Below are 23,527 nucleotides of genomic sequence, written 5' to 3'. Positions count from 1 at the left end.
CAAAGCTGCTCCCTGAAGTGTTTAAAAATAATTTATGCCTAAGCACACTGGATAACAGTGACAAAGGGAAAACAATACTTACAGGAACTCTGGCAGCAATTCTGAAGTACCATTACTTACGTACCAGTGATGGACAGTCCTAACGCAGTGCTATTTGACTTCCCAATGAACAAAACTTAAATTTAAAAAACAGAACAAAAAAACCTAACCATGTGTTGGATTCTAGATATCAAATGATGGCTTCTAATATTATGACTTCCGAAGACAAAAAACTGTTTTTCATTCTTGCTGACATTTGGCAGTATAGGACGCTGGTTCATAATATGTTCTCCTTAAAAATAAAGCTTTTCACAAAGAAAACTGCCAGAATCTTGAGGTCCCTTAATGCTGCAGCATTCAAAATGAAACACCATGAGTTGGTAGCATTTTCTATACAGAGTCTTAAATATTCTGAGAGCGCTAATATGAAAATCTGTACTCTGAATCCCCGACAAGAGATACAAACCCAGACTCTGCTCCTCTTAGTCAAACAAGCTGTTGAGAAACTGGCCTAAAAAAAGAAATGCATCAGAACACTATGCTGCTTTTCTGAGACCAGCTAACTTTACGCACTGGATACAACAGTCATTCCACCTAGAGAGACAAGAGAAGTCTAGTCCCAAAATTACAGCATTCAGCCAAGCAAAGTCTGCTTTCTCAAATTAAACCTGAAAGTGTTTTTTCACTATCTCAATGAACTACTTGAACAGGCAGCTCCTGAAACTTCATAATGTCAGATCAATAACCAAAGTTATTTATCTTGTAAAGGAATGCTGACAAAAAATGTTCACTCAAGATCTTTCTTGTCTAGAAAAGGGATTCCTCCTGTTTTTCCTGTGTGTCCCTTCTTAAATGCATACTTTAGATTATAGCTTAACACCCAGCTGAAGAACTAGGATGCTACTTATGCAATAATAACAAATCAGCTATCCTATTGCTTTCTGGAAATTTCAGGATAACTGCCTCATTTTCCAAATTACAAATGCTGGAGTTAAAATGGCAACTGTGGGAGTTTATGTTGTTCAAATGCACCCCACCATACACAATGTATAGCATACTAAGTTTGTCTCAAAGAAAATACATCACAGCAAAAGAAAGGTTTTGGCCATTGGAAGTCCTTCCAGGGACTAACACCTCAGTGAAGTATCACTGACTTTGAGTTACTCAGAAGGCAAACTCTCAAATCCTGTTAAAATTCACACTTCTTGCCAAATTCAAAGAGGTACAGTAACATTTTTGTTTACTTGCTGCCTGAAAAGTTCACTGGATTTCCAATGGTTTCTTCAGCATGGTTCATAGACTACAGGAACACCAAACGGTTTAATGACAAGAAGATAATAAACCATGTATTCTAATGACTAAAAGTAGATGCAGTTGAGTAGATACCATGGTCATGAAAGCTTGAAAGTAGAGAAGCTGCTTTAATTTAAAATAGATACAAATAGCATATAATTTGGGATAGAAAAGAGCAACTTATTAACCACTCCTTAAGTGAATAAATAAATTAATAAAGTCTAAGGGTACTGAAAAGACAACTCACATTTAATTCTATTATCCACAGCAAGGTTATGAATAAGAGATCAAATGTAACAAACAAGCAGAAAGTCCTTCTGACATCTGATATGCCTTTCTTCTCTCTGCCTTCATATGACTCAATCCTTGCCATCAGCTGCGCTGGGTTGATGGAGTGGACATCCCGCAAGGAAGGACAGGATTCCACACTGCTACTGTGAGCATTTTCTGCATCACCTGGTACCCGATTCATCCTGGGTTTGCTTAGAGTGGTCTTCTTCCAGTTTCACCATCACTAGAAGGCTGATTCATATAGGAAGAATTTCTAAACAAACAGACAAAACCAAAACACATTAGTCACCAAAACCCCAGAATTTCAGTAGGTAATTTCATCTTGCCATGTCAGTTCTCTTTTTGCTAAACTGAAGACCAGAAGAATTTGGCAAGTAGGCTTTAAAAATTGTTTCTGAAATATGATATATCTAGGCTCTCTTCATCTCTCAGAGGATTTGTAAAACAAGAGAATTGATGTTCAATTAGACCAGTTGGAATAAGGGAGCACTGTCTAGATTTAAAGGCTCCATTCTCCATGTTGTTAGAGTGAGATCATTAAGTGCAAATTAATAAAAAGCATGATGCTGTGCATCTTTAAGATTTCTGATTCTGATTTAAATGCCATCAATAGAAGCCAACTTAAAGGAAATTCCACATAAAATTCCTGAAGAAACAGCAGTGTTAGCTACCAGCACATCCAGAGCTGACACAACCAAAAGATTAAAAGTCCATTAAAACCCCTGAATACTGTAGTAATCATTCTATAAAGCAAGTACACTGCTATTGGCTCTATAGATAAATTCAGCTGCTATGACAACTTACATTGCCAAACAGGGTCTCATTGAAAAAAACTGTTTGCAACCCAGTGGTTAAAGGTAATGCAATTACCATAAGTCTCTTCTGACTATAAGGCTTTTTAAAAAAAATTTCAGCTTAAATTTCCCATAAAACTGGAGCAGTTTGATGTACGATTCACTACATTAGTCCATGAGAACCTTTTTCCAATTACAGCTTCTAGAAAGAGTTGACTAAGAAGGTCACAGAAGTTTCAAGGAAATGCACAGAAAACTTCATTTTATGCAAAATACTCAGAATAATAAGCTATACATCCTGCAATACAAATCACATCAGCTAAGCTTCTGTAATGTAGAGGGAATAACTTTTTGAAATTCAAGACCAAAACTTTGTCTCTTCCTGTGTGGACTGTCTTTCAGTAAACCGCAAAACAGAAAAAGAAACCCTTCCCACTCTTCTATTCCAACAGCGTTTCAGCTCCCAAGTCTTCAAGAACACAGTCAGTCAAAGCACAACAGGAAAAGCAGACAGGGGATCTGTAACACGCTGCTAGGCAAACATGAGGATACAAGGACACAGGGAAAAAGGAAAGGCGGGGCAGGGAGTTGCCAGTGCACACACATCACAGCCGAGGAAGAAGCAGGCCAGCCAGGGATGGCCAATGTCTAGGTCAAGTCACACATACAGCCTTCAGGTAGTTCAAAGCCTGGTTTTCTTGGGCAACATCATGAGAATGGCAACAGACCCGCACCGAGACAGAAACTACCTTGCCAGCTGAGTCTCTGCCTGAAGGGAACAAGTGACCAGAGGCAACCAAGCCAGTATCAATCACCATCTCATTCTGGAATCCGGCTGTGGGCCAAACCAAGCACAAGGCCAAGCACAAGCACAGGCAGGCTACTGCCATCCTGCTCCTGCCTGGCAGTCAACCCCAGGACACTCCTGCCCATGGCTTTCCACAGTCAACCCAAGGTATATGTCTTCTGGTTCTCAGTCGTAAGTCATTGCCCAGGAAAGCTGACAGGCCTTTTGCTGGGCCCAAACTTCTTTAAAGAGGTTTCAGCAGAGCACACATGACCGGAGAAATTAAGAAGTGGGAATAAGAGATTGAGCTCATCAGTTTCATCATTAACCGGAATAAAAATAAAACCAGAAAATGTTGTACTGCACTCGCTACTGTTTCAAGCAGATTTACAGCTGAGCATCTTCATTACTTCTCATTCTCACCCTCCTGTTCACCCAGCTTTGGGTGAGAGGTGTCAGGATTTGTGCAAAGACTTTTCCCAGTAAGGACTAGCCTCAGCTCTGTAACACGTGCTCCCTCCCTTCCTCCGAGTCACGCACAAATTATAATTTATAAACACCGTTAGGCAAGTGGACAAACTTTGAAGTTAAACTGAACTCGCATCAGGTTTCTACCTTTTTCTAAAATAAAATAAAAAAAACCCAAAACACACCACACTTCTACAGTTATAGTGCTGAAAGGACTAGGAAGCTTTACAGTGGGGACATGAACACAGACTTACTCCACACTAAGAATTCCGGTGAACCTGCTTCTCTCTGACTATTCCATGTTGATATACATTTTCAGTCAGAAACTGCTTTGCAATTACTTCTATACCTCTGTTTCAAGTACCAGCCACTAAACCTTATTCTACAAATCACATTTATCTGTTAGTTTGATAATATCCATGTTATCTAAAATGCCTGTCTACTGAAAACAAAGTGTGTCATTTAACTATTCAGTATGCAAAGACATATTTCAGTACAGTACACAGTAAAGTTGAGCAGAAACATGGTTATCTCATAACATCCTCTAGTAAGGACTAGTCCATACCCAAGGATTCATGTTGCTTCTTTGAGGAAAACAAGAACATTTTGAAAAGTAAGTAAATAGCAGTTCTTCAGAACTTTTACTCTGTCCTCTCTTCCCCCAAACAGAAATAGTACTAATTGCCATTAATTTCATTAGTACCATCAGACTGACAATTCTATAGAATAGAATAGAACAGAAGAGTTCAGTTGGAAGGGACCCACCACAATCATCTAGTCCAACTGCCTGACCACTTCAGGGCTGACCAAAAGCTAAAGCATGGTATTAAGGCATTGTCCAAATAAATACCTCTTAAACACCGAGGGGCATCGACCACCTCTCCAGGAAGCCTTGACAGAAAAAGACCCTAACTTTGAACAGAACAGGGCTAGAAATCATTGATAATTTCTTAGAAGATCTCAAAGTGAAGCCCACATGGCTCTGCACACTAGAAAAGGTGATGAAGCTGTGCTTGCCACAGGACCCTCATGGGGCTCTACATGGAGCCAGTGTTTTGCTTTCTGCCCACAAATGCTGTTCAGCTTTACGCAGCAGAGGTGGCAAATCCTAAATGAAAGGAGAGGTAACTAATTTTGGAGTTTGTGTTGTTATTACGTATCCTAGCCCTAGGTAGCTGCAGGCCGCCAGATGCTGACAGCAAAGGAGATCAGCGACAATGTTATATTCCTAACTGGTAAAACCATTTTTACCCAGCTGAATCTCCATCCCATAGAATAAAATGTATGTTTATTTGCTGATCAATTCTCTGACTTACAGGTGAACTTTCTCAGGACAGCAAATTCATGAGAGTGCATCAGCAACATTTGACCCTAAGAAGATTTTCTTAAGTCACTGACATAATAAATAATGCAGCTTGTCAGAAAGACTGAACTCTGAATTAAGTACTCTCAACTGGCATTCAGCTTTGAAAGATGCTGCTTCTTTTGTGGGCTTGAAGAGGGGCTCTTGCCTAAAGCTTGATACTTTTTCCAACCATGCCAATTGAGCTAGTGAAAGATATTGCCTCTTCCTACAAACCTTGTCCTGTCAAAGGGATGTGGTTTCTTCACTTGTGTGTACGCTCGGTACTCCGCAGATTTCCAAAGAAAGATGATGGTTTATGCCAGCACAGGATCTGTCCTGGATTTTTTTTTAGTCAAATGTGCTTGCTTGAATACAGAGCAGGCTATGACCAACAGCCAGTGTCCCTTATCATGGGAGAAAGCTTACCCAAACTGGTGACATTTTTCGCTGTTTCTGGCCTGCTGGGACATCCTAGACTGGAAATGCCATTCAGAAGTTTAAGGTTCATGTTCCATGTAGGTGAGAATGGGAGGAAAAGAGCACCGGAAGAGCAAGGTGAAAAAAGAAGTGACATGAGGCAAAATTAAAGTATGCCAACAGAGTGGGAGCCCAGAAACCAGTCAACCGCATCCCAAATTAAAGAAGGAAAAAGAAAAGAAAAAAAAAAAGGAAGATGACAGAGAACCATCTTTGTCTGCCCCTTCTCAGCCTGTCTTATGGGTTTATAGAGAAGACATGGGGGACCAAATCCAACTTTAAAGGTTCCTAAACATCAGCATTTCTTCTCAAGCAATACAAACCTCTGAAAGACCTGACCAGCCTGACAGAGCACCCGTGGGGTCTGCTCACGCTGACGCTGCTCACTCAGCGCCCGATGGCCCCGCGGGAACCAGTGCAGGGCTTTCAGCTGCCCTGCGGAGGGAAGGAGGCTTTGGGTGGGCCTCCACCTCCTCCTTGGGAAGGAGGCTTTGGGTGGATTTGACCTTTCAGACTCACTTCAAGCAAGTACCGCACATTTGCACCTCCTGCTGAAGTGGACAGATTGAGCGCAAAATCATCTCTAGCCAGTGGAAATCAACAGTCAGCGCTTATGACCCTGTTCTTTCCTTTCCAAGAAAAGTTTTCTTAACTGAGCTGCTGAATTTGGACATGGAAAGCGCCTAACTCCCTTCCATGTAATTTCCACCTTGTGCTAGCTCACGCTGCCAGAATGATATTGCCCTTAGGATTATTTGTTCCAACAGTCTCACTCTTACAGATGTGGATGAAAAGCACAGAAGGTCCCCATGGGAAACATTAGGAGAAATAACCAGACGGAGGAGAAGTCCAGAACGAAGCAAAGCAGGACATGTTCCCGTGCACCTGCTGCCTTTCCCATCACACGAGCCACCCGAGCTGGACTTGTGAAACGGGCAATCGCAAAAACTAAGCCACAGGAAGCAAAGCGCTATTGCGCTTCAAAGATTGGGGCTAATATTGTCTATATTAGAGCAGCGCTCGCATGATGTCAGATGTGTTGCTCGCTAATGAAATCTCCCTCTCTGGAGGATCTTTGTTAAGGGCAGAAGGAAATGTTGGATATTGCCTCCACGGCGAGTCATGTCCCAGCCAGCCAAAAGCACCAGCCAAGGGCGGCCAAGCACAATACATCTTTAAAGCTTCCTCCTTTATTTCTACAGCCGCTGCCTGAAGCACGGCTGTCAAAGGGCTTTAGAGGAGGAAGACATATGTGGCATGTGTTTGGTCAGGTGTCTCAAGTGCTACAATGAACTTTGGGCCACACTCTGGTGTGAGCAGAATCGCTGCACTCGAGTGCTGTAAACAGCACTTGCTTTGTACTAAAAACCCTCACGCTGAAGTGCCCTGCTGGGTAACAGCAGTTCATAGGAAAACATTTGGGATGAGATATAGACCCCAGGTCTGGCCACCAATGGCCATAGTTAAAAAAGAAATGAAAAGCCAAGAAATTGTTAGAGAAAGAAAAAAGCCAAGTAACACCTGCCCTTCCAAAAAAATTTCCGTCTACACTGGCTAAAAGCGGTGACTTTTCTTTTTTTTTTTTTTGATGTGGCAGTCCGTGCCAATTGTATAGGAAATTGTTACTTCCAGTCTGGATTGTTGCTAGATAGAGCACAGTGCGGGAAGGCAATTAGTACAGCTAGAGCTAATTGTTTCAGGATGTGCTCGTTCAGCATTCATTTGCCTTGTGGGGCCCTTTGCAAAGAGGAAAGCGTGGTCTTAAAACGCACTGGCTACCCGTTGGTTTTCAAGCGTGACTCAAAGCGTAGGTTTTAGCTTAAAAATTCCATATAGTCTGAAATCCTTGCTACTGGCAGACTCTCTTCTGCCTCCAAGCCCTCTGGACAGGGGACACTCCTGGCAAGGGAACTTGTCTCTAGCCTCGCTCTGCCTGCTGGTCCATCAGATCCACCTCTGGACACATGCGAGGGCCTGTCTCGTCACACTGAGCTTGCATCAAGATGCTGAGATTCCTTAACTGAACAGACGCAGCCTGGCAGCTTGCTGCACTCGTTGCACCAGTTTTGCAAAATGATTTCTCACAAAGTCCATGCTAGAAGCTTGTTTTCCATAGTTTCTTTCATTAATTAAAAAAAAAATAAATAAAAGGGAATCTCAGTTAATGTTGGCTGTGGTTATTTTCTTCCCTAGCAGGCAGACATCCCTTTTGAAAGTGACTGGACTGACACCACCAGCTTCATGTTCAGAGCCCACCCACACAGCCCATCTGTTGCCCAGCTGGCTGGTGGAGGGCTGGGTCTGCTGCTCATGGCTGCGTGGAGCTGGACTCCAGCAGGCCACTGATGGGTGAAAGTCTCATTGACACATCTCTCAGGCTCCACCCTTCGTGCTTTGATGTCACCAAATGGATGAAACAGTGAGGTTCACTGTCAGGTCTTTTGAATTTAGATTGCAGAAAACCATTGTTGAAGATAGGGAGGCTTCCTGCCTTCCAAAAGGTACATTCATTGGGCACATCCTATTCTGGAGTTCACGGCATCCATGAACCAGAAAAAGCCCTCTCTCATGGTATAGTTCTACGGCCCCCATCCTCCCTACCAGCTGAAGCTCTGACAGAAGAGAGAGCCCCTACATCAATAAACCATGCATGAAGAACTGCAAGGTAGAAAGAGGTAACACAATGTCAGCTGGAGCACCATGAGTTTCTGCTACAGTCCAGAAACATCGGAGTAGGCAAATGTTCCTGGAGGCATGAGCAGGTCACAGGGTGACTCTGAGCCACGGATGTGATACAGGCAAATGCAGTCTTGCGTGTCAGGCAAGGTATTTCCATAGGAAAGGCAAGCATCGTGCAAAGCCCTGGTGACCACTCATCTACACCACTATGGACATTTCTCGTTACTCAGGTTCAAGAAAGATAAATTCCATCTGGGATGAAGGCAGACAAAGACTAAGCAGTTGATTAGGAGCATGGAGGACCTACAGAAGACGACGACGACGACTAGAAGGAGCAAGACAAAGGCCGAGAGGGCTGCCATCACTTTCAAGAACAATATCAAGGATGAAGGCCAAAGGAGGAGAAGAGCTACTGAAGCGCAAGGAAAAATATGATAAAGAACAGAAAACAGTTCAGGACTTCATCCCAAACAGACGACCTCACCATACACAACAGTGTAGTGGCACATGTCACTTGGTGCACTGGTAAGGAACGGCAAGGAAATCATGCATGCTCTTTATGTCTCTGCAAACTTCATGCAGAGGGAACCAAACCCTTTCTTCCACCTCTGCCATCACCACAACCAAATAAATGTCTAGGGTATAAAAGCAAACACCCCCCCTTGTTTGTTTGTTTGTTTGTTTTTTAACACCCTGAATGTACATATGAGTTTTGGCACAAATGTACAAAATGACAAGACAGTACCTTCCTTACTCTTTCAGTGCTCAAAACACTAGATCCTAAAGGAAAGAGAGATTTGCCAGGGTTTTAGATAAGGTCTGGGCATCTTCCCACAAAGTGAGGTAGAGAAAGAACTCTCAGAAAGTGGAAAGTCACAAATGAGCTGTGGAAGTTTTACCTCATGGCTGAAGCACATTTTGTATGCTGTGCTTATGCACAGCCAGCTGGGCAGCTTGGTTTCAGTGGGCAAAGGGGTTGTGACGGCGACAGCAGCAATGGCTATTTTTGCTGTTTGGAAGAGTTGGCATTTGCCTGGCTGTGCTTTGGGCATGGATCCAAATGTTCTAGGTCTGAAAACGACCAACCTTTCCCCCACACCGGTGTCACCTCCACTCACTTGTTTTTCAAAGCCTGTCTTATTTCCATGGCGGTCTAGCGGCACCATCCACCCCAGCCTATGGCTCTGGCTACACTTTGGCTTTCCTCCAGGCTGTGCCTGCTGAAACCCTCCCCTGTTATCCCCCCAGAAAAGGGTTTGTGTCCCTGGTCCTCCTCGCTGCATGGCCTCATGGCCATTAGCTCTGGCACAGAGAGGGGAAAGCTGATAGGGGCGGCCTCTGGGCTGCAGGGTTGGTTTCTGCCACGGCCTGAGAGAAGAGGAACAGCACCGGGTTTGTCCTTGGGAGCTGAGTGGCAGAAGAGGCGTCAGGGATGCCCAGCAGCTCTGCCCAGTGCAAGGCCACCAAGGGCAGGGACAGCCCCCTGGGCCTCCTGGCCAGCACCCCAAAGGAGGGACGGTGGGCAGGGCTGCAGCAGGCGGGGCTGTGCATGGAAGGCCCCGTCACCCCCATGTCACAGGGCCACCACCCAGCAACGCAGCAGTCACAATGCCCCGGGGCAGGATAAAAGGGAGCATTGTCCCGTGTCCCACTGCCATAGCTGGCCTGGGCGCAGCCCGAAGATATCCGAGAGGAAGTCCTTGAGGAGCCAGTGGAATTACTTGGAGGGGGCTGAGGGAGGAAGACGGGAGGCTGGACGAGGCTGATGGAGGTTCTCCGCTGCAAGGCCAGCTCCTGGCAGGGACCCCTCCAAAGGTCATTTGATGGATGGAAATCCTTTTCAGCTGGATAGCAGTGGCAAGACCAAGGGAATGCCTTCTGGAGAAGCACTGCAGGGCTCACCATCCTCTTCTCTTACGCAGCCAGAGGCAGCAGCCGTAAGAAATGGGACGCAGAGATGTTGCGAGGGGTCCCAGGGCTTTGGAGCACCCGCTGGTGTCCTGCCAGGCATGGGAAGGATTCTTCCCCAAAGGGCCATCAGGCCAGGGGTATGTGGCCGCTCTCGGAAGCCCCTGAGATGGCTCCAGGGTGAGGGAGAACAGGGCTTGGACATCTCCTGGGAGGCGTGACCAGCCTGTGGGACGAGGAGGCAGGTCTTGCTCACATGCTCAGGGAATAGCCGATCGCCAGCGCTGGGGTCAGGAAGGAATTTTCCCCCGGGACAGATTGGCACTGCTCCCCGGGGGTTTTTTGCCTTCCTCTGCAGCACTGAGCATGACCACTTCTCAGGGCTCCTCTGCTCCCTGTTGGCTAGGTTACTGCCTGCTGCTCATGCACCACGAAGATGGCCTCTCGTGCCCTGCAGCTGGGGGGAGGAAGGCTTTTTTTCCCCCACGGCGGGCTAGCAAGTGTCCCCGGGGGTTTTTTGCCTTTCTCTGCAGCACTGAGCACGGGCACTTGCCGGGGTTCCTTTGGGCCACTTTGGCTAGGTGCCTGCTGCTCCTGCTCCACGAAGGTGGCCCTCGTGCCCCGCATCCGGGGGGAGGAAGCTTTGCAGTCTCCCAAGGCGGGCCCCAAGGGTGGCCCCCGGGGGTTGCTTCTTGTCCTCTGTAGCATTGAGCACAGCCCCTTCTCAGGGCTCCTCTGGGCTCTTTCGTCCCGCTGCCCTTGCACCTCCAAGGCACCACTCGTGCCCTGGCTCTCGCTGGCTCTCTTGCCCGTTGCCAGTTTGGAGCGGGACAGAGCTCTGCTCTTCCCTTGGCTCCATTTCCCCAGGGGTTCTTGCTTGTGCAAAACAGCCTGGGCTTGGAAGGACTCCAGGGTCGCTGCACCATCCAGAGCTGCCACTTTTCAGCTCTCCCTGCGTGCAATCCAAGGGCCGGGCAGGCACGAGAGCGCTTTTCATGCATTGCTGGCCAAGAAGCACAGCGGAGCAAGTTTTGGAAGGCAAGAAGTATGCTTGTCATCGCTACATGTCATACTTTTGGGAATACCACACACCTCCTCTTCCTTTGTGCGTGATTGGTACTGATCCTTGTTCTCGCTCTTCAGGAAACACTGACTGCTTGGCCTGTATTCATGCTCCCATATTATTTGAGTTGTTGCTTCCTAAGTGATACATGAGAGTGGTTCTAGTCCTTTCTTCTCAAAGGACAAAAGAAAAAAATAATTTAGAAACAAAAGAGAAAAGATAATTATAAACTAGGTGTGGGAATGTTTGGGGTTTGGTTTTTTTTTGAATGCCAAAATACAAATTCATGTGAAAAAGATTCTTTACCAAAAAAAGAAAAGAGAAAATCACACTTTTAAAACTTTTGAGATTGCTCTAGAAAGAGCCTTCTTTGTGCATCGGTCACTTATCTGCTTTCTTGTTTCTGGCAAAGGTGAATATTTTCTAGTGCATTGCTGTTTTTTCAATAACAGTTACATATTTTCAGGATTGTTGTACTATCTGTGGGTTGACCCAGTGTCTGCCTCTGATCTGAAGGAGGCTGGGTTCAGCTGGCACCCCTTCTTTCGGCTCCAGGCAGTCCCATTGTTTGGGTTATTCTATATGGCAGGCTTCAGGAAGGATGTGTGGTCAAAACAAAGTATGTCCTATGAAGGAATGATGTCTACAGACCGGCACGTTCATTCCCTGCAGCGCCTGGGTGAAGGACATTCACCAGGAAGATAAACAGCCCGTAATTCATGATATTGCAAGAAGCTCTGTGGGCAAACTTGCCTGGAGAGGTGGAGTTCACAACAACCGTGCTGGATGCTAACTGTGCCATTAACTCCTTGTCACAAGAGACGTGTGGGTGAGCCAGAAATCGTCGGTATTCCCCATGCAGTCTCAATAGCACATGGCTCTCCACAAAATGTAGGGGATTTGCGACTTTCTGTAGCTCTCTGACTTGCCTTTGCCAGACTTCAAGTGATGTATTTTCGAGCTAAACTGAGGATTGCATCAGCCTGCTCCCAGCTGGCTACACTTGCGCATTGTGTTAATGCTTGTGAACATCTGCCCTGAAACAGAGTCAGAAAAATAAAATCAAATCCTGTTTCCACTTGTATCCTCTGCGTTATGTGTCCTTGAAAGTGTTTTTGGAGCTGAAAAAACCCTGACATTTTAGGCAAATAACAGTCTCATCCTTACTCGACTCATCATGAGTGCAGGAGGAATAGAATAGAATAGAATATAGAATAGAATAGTTCAGCTGGATGGGACCTACAACGACCATCTAGTCCAACTGCCTGACCACTTCAGAGCTGACCAAAAGCTAAAGCATGGTATTAAGGGCATTGTCCAAATAAATACCTCTGAAACACTGTCAGGCATGGGGCATCGACCACCTCTCCAGGAAGCCTGGTCCAGGTTTTACCACCCTCTCAGTAAAGAAATGTTTTCTCACGTCAAGTCCAAACCTCCCCTGATGGACGCAGCTTTGAGCCATTCCCACGCATCCTGGCACTGGGTACCAGGGAGAAGGGATCAGCACCTCCCTCTCCCCGTCCCCTCCTCAGGAAGCTGCAGAGAGCCATGAGGTCACCCCTCAGCCTCCTTCTCCCCAAACTGGACAAACCCCGTGTCCTCAGCCGCTCCTCAGAGGACATGCCTTCCAGCCCCTTCACCAGCTTTGGTGCCCACCTCTGGATGCATTCAAGTACCTTAACATCCTTTGTAAATCATGGGGCCCCGAACTGCACACCATACTCAAGCTGAAGCCACATCAGCACTACATACAGCAGGCTAATCACCTCTTTTGACTGGCTGGTTACGCTGTGTTTGATGCACCCCAGGATGCAGTTTGCCCTCTTGGCTGTCAGGGCACACTGCTGTCTCATATTAAGCCTACTGTTGGCTAGCAACCCCAGACCCCTTCCTGCAGGGCTGCTCTCCAGCCACTCCTTTCCCAATTTATACTTGTGTCTGGCCTTACTCCACCCCAGGTGCAGAATTCAGCATTTGCTCTGGTTAAATGTCATGCCACTGATGACTGCCCAGTGCTCCAATCTATCCAGATCCCTCTGCAGGACTTCTTGTCCCTTGAGACAGCCAACAGCACCTCCCAGTTTGGTTTCATCAGCAAAGTCACTAACGGTGCATTCAACTCCTGCCTCCAGTTTGTTGATAAAAAAGTTGAACAGAACTGGCCCTAGAATTGAGCCCTGAGGAACACTGCTGGTGACCGGTCTCCAGCAGATGTAGTCCTGTTCACTACAGCCCTTTCAGCCCTGCCCTTCAGCCAGTTCTTCACCCAGCGCACTGTGTACCTGCTCACTTCAAGAGAAGTAAGATTTTATCTTTTTTTCTTTTCTTAATAACTGCATACATTCACTTTCCCTTAACTCCTACTGCTAAAATATTTAGCTAAGTAAGCTTTCTATACTGACCTACTAAAAGTCATAGACAACAGGGCTTTTTCTCTGGAAAGAAGCAAAGTTTTTATCTGGTTAATTTTTTAAAAAGTGTGTGTTTTGTTTTCTTTCTTTTAACTCTTAATTGTTATGGCCATAACTCAGGCTTCCAAACAGAGAATTAAATTCCAAACTTTATCCTAGTGAACTAAAGATTTTACTCTTATTAATAGTATTAACTAGCATAATAAGTGAAAAGTAAAGGAGTTTATTAAAATTAGCAAGGTTAGGACTGCACTCCTTCCCTGCCCTCAAAGTCTAATGAAGACTTTAGTAATACATGGTGAGAGCTAGCCCACGATTTTCAGGTTACATTTACAATTAACACCATTATTTTCACTCATACTGACAGAAGTAGATGGCACATATCTGTTTTACATATATCTCAGAGATGCAGTATCAGAATGGTACTTCTCTTTTCTGTCATTATACTATCCCTATTCTTCCAGTCTATTGTCCTTGTTTTAAAATTATTTTTGTGTTTACTATGTTAATGTATCATACACGAGCACCAGCACAACTTATGTTAGTTTTTTTCTTTCTAAGGAAAAACCACGCAGCAGAATTTAACTGAGAAGAGATAATAGAAGTGATTTAAAAAAAAAGAAAAGGCTTACTCAAAGGGCTATTAACAGCTCAGCAAAATCGAAAGTGAAAGTGTCACATGGAGGCAATTTAGGAAAAGGCAACACTGTTTCAGTTTAAAATATCAGCGAAACCATATTTGCATACAGTAACTATGCACACAAAGTAACATTGTTTCACAATTGCTGGTGAAACCTATTGAAAACAGAGTATTTTTCATCTGTGTCTCTGACACCACTAAATACTGCCCAAGAATTCCCACCATTAACAGCTTTTCTGTGAAGGCTGAAAGAAAAAAAAAAAAATCTGAAAAATATTTTTTTCTTTTCAATGAGTAAAATACAATGACATGGCCAACGCAGTGGCCAAGATGCTGAAGTATTGTGAAAACCACAAGGGTTTCAGTACTAAATTAAAGCCTTTCCTGATGAGAAAGCTGATGCTGAACTAATTCATAACAAAGGAAAAAAAATAAAGCACTTCCTTGCCAAAAAGTTTCCTCATATAGAGGTAAATAAAACACGCCAGCTCTTTACCTCTCCCTCTCCTTACCAAAGGAGTTATTTTCTGATAAAAGGACTTGCACTACTGCTTACGCTACCTGTCCATCTGTAGGAACACACTATGTGGCACAGTAAAAACAAAATTCCTTACAAGACCAGAGCTTAATACGGTAACTGGTATTATAATCCTAATGTTCAAATATTTAAGTTATACTTAAAGACAATTTCAGATAATTTTAACATACATTCATGTAACATAAAAAACAGCGATGTATAAGCATAACAGGCAACATAATACCTACAGGGAAATGGTCTTTAGGTCAGCAAATTCTGAGTCGGCAACTTTTCAAGCGAGGAGGACCCTGGGCAGTCTCCCACCCCCGACCCAGCGTGGGCAGTATCCACCACACAGTGAACGGCCTGTCACAGATACTCCAGGATTTACCCAGTCAGCATAGTAAACCATGCCAGACCCGAGTTCACTGAACGCATTCTCTGGAAGCAATAAAAGACCTCCGGGTCTGGGAACTGTCATACCCATTTGCTCTCCCACCATCACAAACTCCAAATTCATTCTTTACCTAGGCATAGACACAAATTGCTCTAATCAACGCCTTGGACAGAACATACAATTAACTGTAAAGACTGCTTTGGTACACCGCATATACAAAGTGTAATAAACTGAGAAAATCTGGTATAAACCTGTATTAACCTGCAAGGGTATTAGCAGAATTCTCTCAATGCGTTTTCTGACAGTCCCAGCATAAACCCAGATTAAGAGCCAACACAGATAAACCCAGCTTCTCTGAAAATGAGGTAATGCTGACTGTAAATTAGGGAAAAAAAAAAATTCCCAAGGAGCTGGAGACTGCCTCCAAAGCTTACCTGGACACATTTTTTATAACATTCTTTACTATAAATGAACCAAAAACATACTGCTGACACACTCCCTCCCTCTTCTGTTTATATAATGGAAAGAACTAATTTTCATGAAATCCGCTGGTAGTGAGCACATTACTAGTGACCTCCTGATAGTCATTGCTCCCTTTCCTGAAGGGCACTTAAATCCTTTCCAAGCTGCACTCATTCTGTCTCTAGCTGTAACGCATCATTGCCTCAGGAGCATTTTAAGGTTTCAACGCCCTTAAAAATACTTCTCAGTTAGTCTGAAGTAACGTTCTGTTTGAAACAAATGTTCCTTAGTAAACATGAGGGAATATTTAAAAAAAAATAAGCAGACCATACATTTGGGGAAATACACCAGCTTAATTTCAAAGCCGATTCAGTTACTTGATATCATAGCCTGATCTTGAAAGTACAGAATTTGGAAAATGCAAATATCTCCAGATGCACTTCCATCCTGCAAATCTGGGTTTTAGCTAAACAAGAACCAGTATTATAAAGCCCTTGAATTTCACAACCACAAAATGTTAGTCTAGAGATTGGTCAACAACAGTCCACTACCTCCTGCACATTGACATGAATAGCATAAGGAGAATAAAAAGACACTTTCATATAAAATCTGGCTGACATGAAGCAGGCACACAGTTACAGAAAATGGGGAGAATGAAAACTCAGTAATTTGTGTAGCCACAGAATCACAGAAATGTTGGTTGGAAGGGACCTTTGGAGGTCATCTAGTCCAAGCTCCGCCCGAAAGCAAGACCAGCGCTGGACTTGACCAGTGCTAATACTTGATCAGTTGAGGGTCTCAACAGCAGTCTTGAAAACCTCTAACAGTTTCTCTGTGTAACATGTGCTAGTACTGCACTTACTCCTACAGAGAGTTTTCCTACGGTTCAACCCAAGTCTCCCAAGCTGCCCCTTGTCAAGCAACCTCCATCAGCTGCGGCTTTAAGACTCAAGCTCAGCTGCATGTATTGGTTGGCCAAAATTCAGGCATGAAAGGAAGCCATTAAAAAAAAATAGACTTGCCATAGCAAAAATTAACCCACAATTATTTTAAGACAATTCCAGCCTTTCCTGAACTTTCAGTTTCAGAAAACTAGCTAAGACTTGTTAGGAAATCTTATTGGCATAACTTTGATATCTAACAGTACTCAGAGGTGTATATGACCACCTGAAGACACCTGCCCTACACATAGCATTAGCCTTCATAGTCATGAGAAGTTGCCTCATGAGTGATGCATCATGTAGTTTATAACCGTGCTTACTCCTTGACACATTAGATCAGAGACACAGCATCTGAATCTTGAATCAGATGAAAAAAATCTGATGCTGTACTTATCCAAATTGACCCAACTTATTTGTTTTCCTACTAACAGCATATTTAGGAATTTTAAGACTACTCTGTATCCTTTCTCTACAGAAGTTATTCCAGTTAGAGCACAAAGTCCACAAAAATACTTTGTTTTTATAATCTCTAGTTTTAAAATAGGGAGACAGAAATTTTTAAACTATATAAATAGGAACACCATGGTACTGGACACGCCTATGCGAAACTAAAATCTACTGAATAATAGAGGACTACAAAATAACCAAATACAAGCTAACAGAACAGTGGTTAACATTTGGGAAGAAGACTAAAATAGGAAAGATATGTCATTTCCATTGACACGTGACATTCTAGTTAACATTCAGGTCACATTATATTATCAGAAGGCCCAAACATAGAACCACCATTTACAGAATTAAAAACAATTGCTTCAAATCAATATTAAGTAGGCTGTGTCTGAGGAGCAGGCACAACTTAAAACTCATGGCTGCACACTGCACCAAGAGGCCCAGGCTCTGAATAGCAAGACTAACTAGTATGAACCAACGTGAAGGTACCAAATACCACCCGAAGAAGCCTAATGCTAAAAAAATGGTACCATAGATAGCAATTTCAATAACTGTTCAGTCCAAAGAAAGTTTTCCCTCAACCAAAAAGTCTGTCCTTTGCTGTTCTGACTTGCACAGGATTGTATTTCCTTCACATTTCATTTGTCGTCTCTGGCTCCCTTCCTCTCCTCTTCAGCTTTATTCTCCTGAAATTCTTGCAAATGACTAAAGCACACCTTCCTACTCTGTCTGTAGGATATGGTAAGCCAGCTCCACAATGCCTACTCCAATGTTCACTCCAACAGAGATTTCATCTAGTTACACAGTTAAAGATATACCTTATCTTACAGTCTATCCTCTAGACTGAGTTCATAGCTAGTTATTTACTGAAAAAAAAAAGCAGCATTTAGTGTTGCATTCAACAGGCACTGGAGACTTTGAATTTTTCAGTCATATTTTGATTAATCTGATGCACACCCACAAAATTCCCCGAACATAAGCACAAGATACTGCGTGTAACTTTTTGGCAATACTCTAGATTTTCAATTAAGCAACACAGCAGGAATTACAAGTTACAAATATGCAACAGATGTAAAGACTTCCCATCGGAGGGGCAGGGCAAGACTTACCAGCATACAGGAGAGAACTCCTTACAAAGAGTTTGGCTTCATCTGAGTGTTCAGAACTAGAGTAGCTCTGCTTGACCCTGAAGTAGCAGCTCTTACCTATCCCTCAGGCTAAAAGAGCACTTCTTATCCAGCATGCAAGATAAATACACAAAATATACTTGAATACAGCTTGTATGGCATACAAATTACTCTTGTATTTATAATGCACACCTGGTTTCATACTGATGAGCCCTGAAATAACTTATCACCAAGATTTTGAAAGATACATCACAAAGCAGATGGCTAGATGTCAGACAAAAACAAAGCAAGAAGAGCAAATAAACTTGCCTTGGTTAGAAAGTGAATGGAAACACAAGTATCTGTGCTTTTGCTAGCGAATTAATGTTATTTAGTTTTGCCTACTTCCTATTATTTCTTTCACATGGGGTTTAAGTTTTATTTTCTACAAAATGATTACACAGCTTAATTCTAAAGTAATTCTATTTACTTAAGTAAGAACTGTATTTGAAAAATATTTAGATAACTTCTCCCTGTAAAAAAAAAATAATCCACCAGGTTTGTTTTTGGTTTTGTTTAAGTTTCCTTGAGAAATATGTTTCCCCAATTTCCTATGCTCTTATGGTGACCTAACAAAAGTAACAGGGCAGCTGCACACATTCCGCATTTCATTTGTACTGAACAATATTTTTCTCAGAACACCGGAAGAAGGTCCTGAAGAGTGCAGGACGCAGTTTGCAAGGTAAAAGGAGAAAGAAAAAAGTAAGTCAATCTTTTGGGTCAGTAGGACATCTGAGGGAACAGCAATATCACCTTCCCCCATCCCAAGAGTGAGACTCACAGATTAAGAAAGTCAAATCAAAGTGCTCCAACCTTGGACTAATTTTTCCCTGCAGCTGAAGAAGCCCTGCTACTGAGCAGTGTCCTGCAGAAAGCTGCTGTCCTTTCACAATCACTTCATTTCTTCTACAAGAGCTGAGAAAATGGCAGAGTAAAGAGCTTGTAAATCTGCTGTCGGCATTGCCTTACTTTTATTTCCACTGCCACTTTCCTCTCCGGGTTCCTTTGTAACAGCATATTCCAGACTTTTTACTTCTAAAATGAGCAAGTAAGACTTTGTGCCTCCACATGAGTATGCTCAAACCAGGCACGGGAAACTGTGTAGGAAAGAAGAGTCCTTCAGAGTTAAACCAAAGTGACTTTGAAAATATACTCCATGCTGAATTCATGACACACTTGACAACACACTTGCCCGAACAAAAAATGTGTGGAGTTCAGCTTTTGTTTACTCAAGAGCGTGATCTTAAGTATGCAACTATATTCTATTTTAGGAAAAATACTAAAAACTAACATACAAAAGGATGCACCATAGCACATTCCAAAGGTGTGCCTCAGATCTCAGCTGCACTCAAGATATTTAACCACTGCAAACTGCAAAACTTAAGTGTGTGCGTTTTATCACTGTTATGTCCTTAGAACATACAAAGAACAACTATCTCAGTTACACAACTGATGACACATCATGCCATTTGAGACCAATACATTCTAATTGATAGTATTCACTTAATTAATTAATTACCAAAACTAAGTTATGGTTTTCTTAAAAATGAAACATCACCTCTTTTTTGGTTTAGATGTTCTAGACTAGTCTTGCCAAAGACCTGAAACTACGTCAGGATTTTAAGGTTAAATGCAATCAGCTCCCTGCAGTTATATTAACACATATATATACAGTATTTTTGTATGTTTTATGTATATGTACACACACCAGTAACATGCAATAGCTGCATGCAATAAAAAATGCAAAAAAAAAAAAAAAGAAAAAAGCCGCCACTGATTTCTTGCAAAGGCAGGGAGGCAGGAGAAGTAGGCATAAAGGGGAAGTGATACAAAGACGGAGAAAAGAATTAAAAACTTCAACCAAATCTGGTCTTAACTCTTCTTCACATCTATTACCTGCTCTCTGAAGCTGACTTTGTAGCCCACCCAAGAGCAGGTCACAGAAAAAGATTTCACTGCAAATTTTAGTCCACTAAGCACTAAATACTAAGCAACAAGGGTTTATAATCCATTCAGTTTCCCAGAGTTAAAACAACTGTCAGCCAAATAAACCTTTTAAGTATCAAAAGCATATCTATTTTATCATGTCAGCATTTCTCTAAATACAAAATACAGTTCTTTAAAGAGACCAGACATCTTGCTGATTCCCTCGAAGATCAAGCACAATACTGGTTTATTACATAGCATACTCATACACATTTTTTTTTCTTGTTTGTTCACTCCAATTCAACAACAAACATATGGCCCAGGGCTGCTAGCCAGATACTACTTGGACAAGAAAAGCTCTTCTTTTGCTAGCACAGAATTGCGGGACTCTTCCTGAAATATGTCAGTCATTTTATGTATTAGTGGGAAACACTCAGGATTCCGTCACCCCCTCAAAAACTATTCAACAAAATGTTGTGAAAGTTTTCTCCAGGCAAACTCAAGCCCTGGAAATTCTTCAGAGCTCTTAAGAAATACAGTATTTTAAGAAACTGACATCCATTTTAGAATACAAGATAAACTTTTGTAAGATTTTTCACTCTTAACTCCTATCTTATAGCTCTTGAAGATGCTTCAAAACAAAAGGAAGTATCAGGTTTTACTTCATTGCCTCCATTTTTCTCCTTAGAAGGCTTAAAGGACATTGTAAGGAAATAATTACCCAGTCCAAGCAGCAGCAAATTCTAGCAAAGATCTACATCTGAACCTTCAGCATAAAATGTTTATTCTAACACACCTCTACATAATTCATCTAGTTTTTCTGTCAGTGCTAGATAGAAATTAACTGTGATGCTGTTTGAGGGCTTCAGCTGATGACCGAGTAGCTGATCTTAACATGAAAAGCATGTCATTACAAGATATACATTTGGTTCTTTACTAAGATTATTTTTTTTCAACCTTTCATTTTTAATCTTACTCCTAGCTGAATTTAACACAGCAAGGCAGAGAGGTGATATACAAGCTGTCTTTTAACGCAATCACTAAGGATTTCAAATTAAGAACACATTTTTAGTGGATACAGTTAAATTAGAGAACATTTAACAAGCAACACATCTGTGATCCTTTAAAGTGACTCAGCTAAGTTGCTGGATGCTGCTGGCTAACCATGCAAAATCACAGCTTCTGCTGTCACAAGTGTGATTTACCATTACCACGTCACCAACCTCTTCTGCAAAAGCACTGATAATATTGTGCTTGCTCACTTAATTCATGAAATCCATTAATCCTGCTTACTAGAAATTAGGCTTGGCCCTGTAAAATATTTCAACAAATACAGTTATTAAAACATATGTTTAACTAGGATGGTCCAACAAAGTTTAAAATGGTAAAGTCTAAATAAATTCTTCCGTGTGAATGAAGGCCTAGAACCATTGTGTTAAACTCATTTTGAAAAACTCATGGCTAAATACTTGAGAATTTATGAAAATTAGAATGCATCACATCAAGAAAACCACATTCTGTCCCAAATGCACCAAAAAGAATGCCTAATCCATCTGAACTAAGAGTTTAGTAATTCACAAATTTCAGCATCATTAAAAAGGTCATATATTTCTTTCTTGACATACCAAGTCTATAAAGAACAACATTCATCCTGAAGAAGTCTAACATGCAAATAACAGAAAAATACTTAAAGTTAAGGATCTGTGTCATAACAAGAGGACCACTGGTGCATTTTACCCAAAGTATCTGGCCCTGAACACTATCAACAAACAAACAAAACCCCAATCACTCTGCATCTGGCCTACTGAAAACTGCAAAGCCGATGAAAAACATCTACTAAAAATAATAACAACCCTATTGGCTTATAAATAGAAATGAGCTTTCTCGCAATGTTGGATTGACTTACAATCCCCCAAAACACTAGGATTTCCAGAACAAAATAACAGCTCTCATAGCAGTTAATGCTCAACACAAACTAACATCACATTATGAAAGCCAAGATGACAAACACACATAATAACATGTACTGGCAACACTATGCAGAAATACTGTGATGGCCTTATACCTCTAAGCACACTAACATGATTTAAAAAAAACAAAGCCAAACCTCTTTCTTCAAGTTTAATATTTGTGGTGAATAATTTCCATGGTAAAGTCAATCACTGTATCTCCTTACACCTGATCACCACGAAACTGGGAACTGACTCAAAAGCTAGCACTTCATCAATGAGTAACTTTAACGGCCAGTGGAGATCAAACTGCTGTAAGCTTAACCGGTTCCCTCTGCAGACGTACCAGCGTAACCCTTAAGATACATGCAAAACGTTACATTTCAAGAATGAATGACCCACTCTTAATTCGGATGCTGAAATCGGGCAGTGCTTCTCCAAAGTTGCCTAAATTCAATCGGACGCTAAAATTAAACCTCAGCGTAACATTTCCCCGTGATGGAAACCAGAGCTTTGCGCGCCCCGGTTTGTTCACAGCGTTATCAGCAGGACAGACAGGTCACTGTACCTCCGAGAAGATGTATTTGCCGGAGCAGCACCTCAGGAAGATGGGAGAAGCAACCCTCCTCCGTCCGGCCTGCAGCTCCGCCAGCGGAAGGAGCGGTGCCGGGCTCCGCCGCTGAGCATCCCCGGAGCCCCCGCAGGCAGCCCCTTCCCGGAGAGGGGACCCCCGCCCCGCCCCGCCGCCTCCCGCCACGTGACCTCCTCCTCCTCCTTCTTCTTCTTCCTCCTCCTCCTCCTCCTCTCCCCGCCCCCGCCAAGCGCCGTTTCTCTCCCCCCCGCCCCAGTGGGCGCCGTACCGGGGGGCACAAAGCCGTCCTGAGGGAGCGGGCCGCCCCCCAGCCCCCCTTCCCCCCCCCGAGGGAGAGCGGCGGCACCGGCGCGGGAGCGAGGGGACGGGAGGGGAAGGGAGGAGCAGGGTCGCAACGGTGGCGGCGGCGCCGCGCGCTGCCCCGCCCGCCTGGGCCGCCCTCGCGCCGCTCCCCTCAGCCGCGGCCTCCTCGCCGGGGCGCCGGTTCCCGCCGGAGGCGCGGCCAGGCCGCCCCTTCGCCAGCACCGCGCCCGGCGTCCCTCCGGCCGCTTCCCCTCCCCTCGCCCCTTCCCCTCGCTCCCCGCTGCCGAGCGAGGGGCGGCGCCGACCCTTACCCTGGGGGCGCCGCTCCGGCCCGAGGGAGCGAGCCCGCGCCGCGGCCAGGCACCGCCGCAGGCCCCGGGGACTGCCGGGGCGGGGCCCGGCGCGGAAGGGGGCGGGGCCGGGGGCGGAGCCTGTCCCGGGGGCGGCTCAGCCCTTCACCCCCCGGTGGGGCGGTGGCGGCTCCGTTTGACCTTAATTAAGCGCGAGGGAGGCCCGCGCCGCCCCCGGGGTCCCCGCGCCGCCCCGCCGCCCGCGCTGTCGGCTGTCGGCGGGGCCTGCGCCGCGACCCGGCCCGGGCGCGGTGCGAGGGCTCGGGGGGGGCGGGG

The 23,527-nt window shown here is 44.0% G+C and overlaps 1 protein-coding gene across 7 annotated transcripts in view; it reads right to left on the bottom strand.

The window, feature by feature from the left end:
* Positions 1-23,303, bottom strand: part of STARD3NL (STARD3 N-terminal like) — a 34,724-nt gene extending 11,421 nt beyond the window's left edge. For 4 of the 7 annotated variants that reach the window (XM_087767922.1, XM_087767958.1, XM_087767964.1 and 1 more), the window contains exons 1-2: positions 23,213-23,303; positions 1,580-1,876 (exon numbers count right to left, since the gene is read on the bottom strand). In XM_087767922.1, the coding sequence (XP_087624048.1) occupies positions 1,580-1,804 (225 nt within the window). In that variant the 5' untranslated portion in view covers positions 1,805-1,876; positions 23,213-23,303. The other 3 variants (XM_087767948.1, XM_087767930.1, XM_087767939.1) reach the window with 3 other exon arrangements.
* Positions 23,304-23,527: the final 224 nt, after the last annotated feature.

Source organism: Nipponia nippon, unplaced genomic scaffold (genome assembly GCF_047370975.1).
Source record: "Nipponia nippon isolate SJK-2023a ecotype South Korea unplaced genomic scaffold, ASM4737097v1 scaffold_1, whole genome shotgun sequence".
Lineage (NCBI taxonomy): Eukaryota > Metazoa > Chordata > Aves > Pelecaniformes > Threskiornithidae > Nipponia > Nipponia nippon.
Note: the sequence above shows the minus strand (reverse complement) of the source record. Positions and strands in the feature narration are given on the sequence as shown.